We start from the raw sequence: 6,000 nt of genomic DNA on the forward strand, positions 1-6,000 counted from the left end.
TTACTTAAGCATGGCTGAGTCATGACTAGAGGGAATCCAGCACTTTCTTTTAACTTTTATTTATTCATTCATTCATTCTTTCATTCATTCATTGTTAGGGTGCATGTGTGAGGGGCTTGGGTGAGTGCAGTTCACTGTCATGTAGGTGCCATCATCCCTGACTTCTGAGGCAAGCGGAGATTGAAATACTGTTTCACACAAATACCTATTTTTCATCTTTTTTGTGTAACAATATATTCATAACATTGGACTTCTCGGAACTCATTTGAATTATTTTCACTGCAAAGATGGACAAAGAGGGTAGCTGAGAGACAGGAAGAAAACTGGCTTTACAATTCAACACTTACTTATATTTATAAATATTAATAGCTTTGACTGTATGAGCTGGAACAGATCAGTTTTAATTGGGGCACTCAGCCCTCTCCCAACTTTAACATACCCTTCCTCGGTACATTATTAAAGAATTTACCAGCAAAGACAACATAATGGCCAGTTTGCACCGGCTGCTCTGCGCTGTATTTTGAACTGATATGCTGATAGAAGCCCTGTCCGTACCCAGTTGGGTTGGCACATAGACTTGCCAAGCTCAGAAAAATACTTTTTAATTGTAATGCTCCCAAATCAGGAGTACATTTGCTAGCATTCCTCGTTCAGAGCTTCCCTCTGCAGCTCTTCTCCCTGGCTCTGTTTTTTAATGAGTAGGAAAGACACATGTTGGATTAATTTAAAGGCAAGTGGATGGGTGGGAAGAAACTCTTGCAAAAGGTAAGCAGCTGCTTAGTGTTCAGGAGCAAGCAGAGCACTTCAGCTTCTGCAAACAGCTCATGTGAGATCTACTTTTATTTGACAAGGAGGATGCCTTTCCCACTGTGCCACATATTTCTGAAGCGGCAGCCGTAGCCGAGGAATTAAGCAGATGTCAGTCAAGGCGAAGGGGTACGATTCTGTGCCAAGCCACTCAGGTGAATGGGGTGGTCTGCTTTAGGGCCAGAAAATTTGGGAGGGAACTTGTCATGGTAACTGACCGCATTATAGAGGTGTCTTTGTTTCCATGCCCCACTGTTTGTTGTGAGAAATATCTGCCGTGGTGGTTGTTGCTGAATTGCAGGATGCTCCAGGGAGGGGGTTACTGTCTGTGATGCTGATGGGGGGGGGTGCTGTCAGGCTGGTGTGCACCATCAGGCCGGTGGGCTCAACTGCAAACTCGCTTACAGCAGCACAGTGCTTCCACCACAGCTTGTTATCAGAAGCCTCACAGCCAAGGGAAAAATCAAGGACGAATGAGGTTTTTAGTGTCTGTCTTTCTGTCTCCCTGCTGTTTCTGTCCCTCTGTTCCACGGGACCCTGTTGGCTCCTGCTGCTCATACCGAGGTTAACTTGCTTCCTAAGAGAGGCAGAGTAAATGTGGTGGTTCTGTTTGCAGGCTGACCCTCTGCCGCTGTGTACGAGCAGACCTTTTGTACCCAAAACAGCTCCAAATTACTGTACATAAACCATAATCTTCCAGTGGGAGCACTGTAGTTTTCCATTTTGCTGCTAATTGGACGATATACTTGCAATGGTCTTTGTTAATGTGGCTAGTGCTGGGCAGGGAACAGTGATGGAAGGCTTTTATTTAGAAATCTTGCAAAACTGCGGTGACTGTCCCCATTTGACAGCAATTGAAACCGATTGCCAATTAACTAAATAACAGCCAATTAACTTGAAGAAGAAAAGAAGAAAATTGCTTACTTCACATTCTTTGTTGAAGCAAACACCAGTCAGAGAATGGGAACGTTTTTCTTTCTCCACTGAGAAGAAAAAAATAGCAAAAAATGTGCAGAAAATGCGCAGTGGGGTTTTTTATTTAAATACCGTCTTTTTCTTACACAAGAATATTTGAGAAACTAGATAAGAACATATTAAGTTCCTGAGACACTAAATTTCCTTTGATTTTTTAAAAGTAAAATTGCAGTCATTATGCAAGCAGAGTTTTCCCTCCTTTCTGTGGGACACTTCAGGCACCGGGGCAGCTCCACTGAAGCCGGCTGCCTTCACAAGAAAGACCAGCAAACAGCCAGCTGCTGCACGGTGCAACGACAAGCAGGGTTGTGATATTAACATTCACTCCACCAGACCAAGCCCTTCCTTTTTCATATTTTATGGACTTTTAGGGGTCCATAGGTGAGATGTTGGCAGAACTTGTAATGTTAAAAAACCCTGAAGCAGCTGAGTGGTGCTGTCAGGACTGGTGTTTTGGTCTTAGATCCCTCTAAGACGCATGTTTCAAGCCTGTATCCTTTTGTGAATCTGGGCAATAGTGCCAAAAAGCACTGATTCAGTCAAGACCCTTGCACAGGGAAAGCCAGCCACACCACTGCCAGGAAGAAAAAGGCGCTCTCTTGGTTTATGGCATTTTAACTATTAGCTCGGTACCATCTCCCCAAAAGCAGCAGTGCAGTTCAACATGAGGACTAAGGCTTGATCCTACAGGCTGTCAGCTGTGGTGCAGTCCCAGAGCAGAGGCTGGTGTCTGCAGGGGCTCTGACAGCTGGGCTTTCAGTGGACGATACCCTGGGCAGAGAAAGAGCATAGGACAGACCAAAGAGGCAGCTGCTACAAGCCAACTTAATATTGCCGGGTTAGTAAGAGACAACCATTTACTCATGGTGTCTCGGCTTGGAATTTTTATTGCACTTTCCTCATAATCAGTTAAGGCCAGCAGTCAGTGCACAAAGGCATTACGTGGCCTCGCTTCTCCTGTGGGGCTGGACCACGGCTGGTCTGTTGGGGCTGACATCAGGGCTGTGTCTGCCTGATGTCCGTTAGTTGCATCAATCAGTAGTTCCTCATTCAGACTTTTTACTCGTTGTTTGAAAAGGTTTTATTATGCTACTTCGAGCTGCTCACAGCTCCATTTTGTGGGTTTCAAATTGTGTTACTCTTTTGTTAATACTTTTAGGGCCTGTGTTTCATAATTGGATAGTGGAGGATGAGAGGTATGTCCTCCATACTGTTGGGAAAGCAATGAATATTGGATACTTTTTCGTTAACTGATGTGAGATTCAGCACTGCACATATTAATCTCTTACTGTCTTACAGGAACATTTTACACCTGAATGCAAATTCAAAGAATCAGTATTTGAAAACTACTATGTGACGTATTCTTCAATGATCTACAGACAGCAACAGTCTGGCCGGGGTTGGTATTTGGGTCTTAACAAAGAAGGAGAAATAATGAAAGGAAACCATGTGAAGAAAAATAAACCTGCAGCACACTTTCTTCCAAAACCATTAAAAGGTAATTGCTTGGGTTTGCTCACTCTCTCTGAACTGACATTATCGTGTGTCAGAGATGTTTAATTGCTGTGCATACATATTTGAAGGCTTCAGCTACTTGTATAACAGGAGTATAATGTTCTGTAACACGCTGCTAACCTAACCAGAGCTGCTTTTTATAGGTTTCTCTACATTACCTCTGCATTTCTCTAATCTAACCAAATACACGTGTTAGTTTCTTTGTGCCCGAAATCCATACTGTCTCCATTACAGGTAATGAAGGCTCTGCCTGGAATGGCTCAAACATCTGCTCACAGGCCATCAGCAACTTGCTGTGTAGCTTGTCAGCCTGTGCTTTATGTTACAGGGTGTTTGTTTGCCTGTTTTTGCCTCTTATCTTATTTAAGCATGATGCTTATTAAACTGCAATTAATATTGGCATCAGCATATGATGTTAAAGGTAATAATGTATGTGGCATATATATAGTGATGTCTATTAAAAGCCAGAATTTACAGTCATCCTAGTTAACTGAAGGATGTGAATTGGGACTGTGGTGAGACTTGGCTCCCAGTTTGGTCAGTGCAAAGAGGGAGATCTCAGTCAATGTGTGGAGGTGCTCCTTTTCTCCAGAAGAGCTAGCTTCCATATGCTCCTTCCTTAAGAGGAATGAAGCCTTCTACTTCTGGGTTATGTTCTTAGGTAGCTTTTTAAGGAAGTGTCATTTTTAAATCAGAGGGAGTATTTCAAAGGTGCATAGCCCTGGGTGGATGCTGTCAGTCTACATTTAGGACTAGGTGTTTGGCACCTAATGTCGAGGTGCTCCTTACTTCTAATGTGTGTGAAAACAAAGGAAACAGAAGGCTGAACATCAATTTTCACACCTACCTGCTTAGGCTACGTATACAAGTAACAGGTCAAATCACAGCTGTCAGCAGTGCTACTTCACCATTAATAAGGAAATGATGATTTATGTCATCTCAGGTCTCTCTTGTAAGTGTAGTGGGTAGGTGGGTGACCTAACTGGGAGAGGGAGGGAGCTGTGGTTTTTCCCTTCTCTAAAATGTCATTCATTTGAAGACGACCTCAGAGGTTCTTAGGGGTGTTTAAAATGGAAGAGGTCTCCTTGCCATGTTTCTTCCGTTCCCTCCTTACATTGCACATTGCTGAATGAAAAATCCCAGCGTTTCACAGCCGGGCTTTGCACCAGCAGGCTGAGCCGCCCATAACGCGTGCTGACATGCTGCCTCTCTTTTGCTTTGCAGTGGCCATGTACAAAGAGCCTTCTCTCCACGATCTCACAGAGTTCTCAAGATCTGGAAGTGGGACCCCAACAAAGAGCAGAAGTGTTTCAGGAGTGCTAAATGGGGGTAAATCCATGAGCCAAAATGAGTCAACGTAGCCAGGTTCAGGCAAGCCAAGTGCTCTCTAAACAGAACCTTACCTCTGGATGCAGTTGAATTCTTACTAGCAGTCTTTCATCCAAATGTTCAATTGCCCAGGACAAGCCACCGAACTTGCATAGGTCACTTGTTTATCAGCCATTAGATCTACTGGTTGTCAAAGGATATACCCCAATAATGTAGAATATGCTTGTGCATATCACAAGGCAGTTGGATAGCCAGCAAACATAACTGCGGAATAAATCTTGGAGAAGAAATGTCCAGCTCTTTCTCTCTCTCTCTTTTTCTCTCTCTCTTTCTCTCTCTCTCCTATGCTTTGTGGAATACAAAACAAAAACATTTCACAGCATTCACTGCTGATAAGAATTTGCTTTCCAACTCAGAAAAAGACCACTTTTGCTCTTCAAAGGAAATTTTAATGCTTGTATGTTTTATAGGGGCAAACAAAAAAACAAAAATGTAAACTCTGTTGTTTCCTTGGCTTACCGTTTTATATCTAAGGCTTGATAAAAAATGTATCCTTTAATTTGGAATAGTGCAACTTTTTGATTTCTGAACTCCAATGGGTCTTTAAAGCTATGTCTTTAAAAATAATTAAAAATTCAGGGTTGGAACTGAGAGTTGGTGTCTCAGGCTCAAGCAAACAGTGTTCTTGTGGTTTTAAACACAATGAAATATAAATTTTTATAGATTTGTAGTTTCTGGTAAAGTTCTTGTGCTAACCCCAGTCTGTAGGAATTGAGTTGTTTTGTTATCCCAAATGGAAGTTAACAGAAAGGGATAAAGTTGTCCTCCAGTGTAGATTTCTCTTAATTCCATTTTGTGTGTCATGTTAAACTATTGTTGTGGCTTCTTTTCTAAAGACAGAAACTGTGGAATTAAGGTGACTTAATTTTTTTATAAGAAACGTCTTATTTGTAAAAGTCCTTCTTTCACTGTAACGGGCACGTGAATATTGTGTAGGAGGAAGTGTTAGGACAGGTTACCCCTAAACAACATATACTTATACATGCTATTGGAAACAATTGTTTAAAAAACGTAGTTAGGTTTCCATTTAGGTCATCATGTCTGTTGCATGGGAGAAAGTTGGAATATCGGCATAGAGTTGCATGATGTGTAAGATTTTGTGCATTAATCATCGTTGGATTCTGTGCTCCAAAACTGACATAGTTCTGTACAGGCAGCTTTCTGCCTCGTACAAAAGACTTGTTTATTATTTGTTGTATACACAACCATGCACTGAATAAACTATTTATATTAAGATGTACTTTTTAAAAAAGCTTGTTTGATTATATGATGTACATCCATGATTAATTTCAAGGGAGAGGGTTGGCAGTTAAA

General features: G+C 41.9%; 1 protein-coding gene across 4 annotated transcripts in view; it reads left to right on the forward strand.

Moving 5' to 3' along the window:
- Positions 1-5,102, forward strand: part of FGF13 (fibroblast growth factor 13) — a 259,815-nt gene extending 254,713 nt beyond the window's left edge. For all 4 annotated transcript variants that reach the window (XM_056360076.1, XM_056360078.1, XM_056360079.1 and 1 more), the window contains 2 exons: positions 3,082-3,280; positions 4,522-5,102. In XM_056360076.1, the coding sequence (XP_056216051.1) occupies positions 3,082-3,280; positions 4,522-4,658 (336 nt within the window). In that variant the 3' untranslated portion in view covers positions 4,659-5,102. The remainder of the gene's footprint in view (positions 1-3,081; positions 3,281-4,521) is intronic.
- Positions 5,103-6,000: the final 898 nt, after the last annotated feature.

Source organism: Falco biarmicus, chromosome 14 (assembly GCF_023638135.1).
Source record: "Falco biarmicus isolate bFalBia1 chromosome 14, bFalBia1.pri, whole genome shotgun sequence".
Classification (NCBI taxonomy): Eukaryota; Metazoa; Chordata; class Aves; order Falconiformes; family Falconidae; genus Falco; species Falco biarmicus.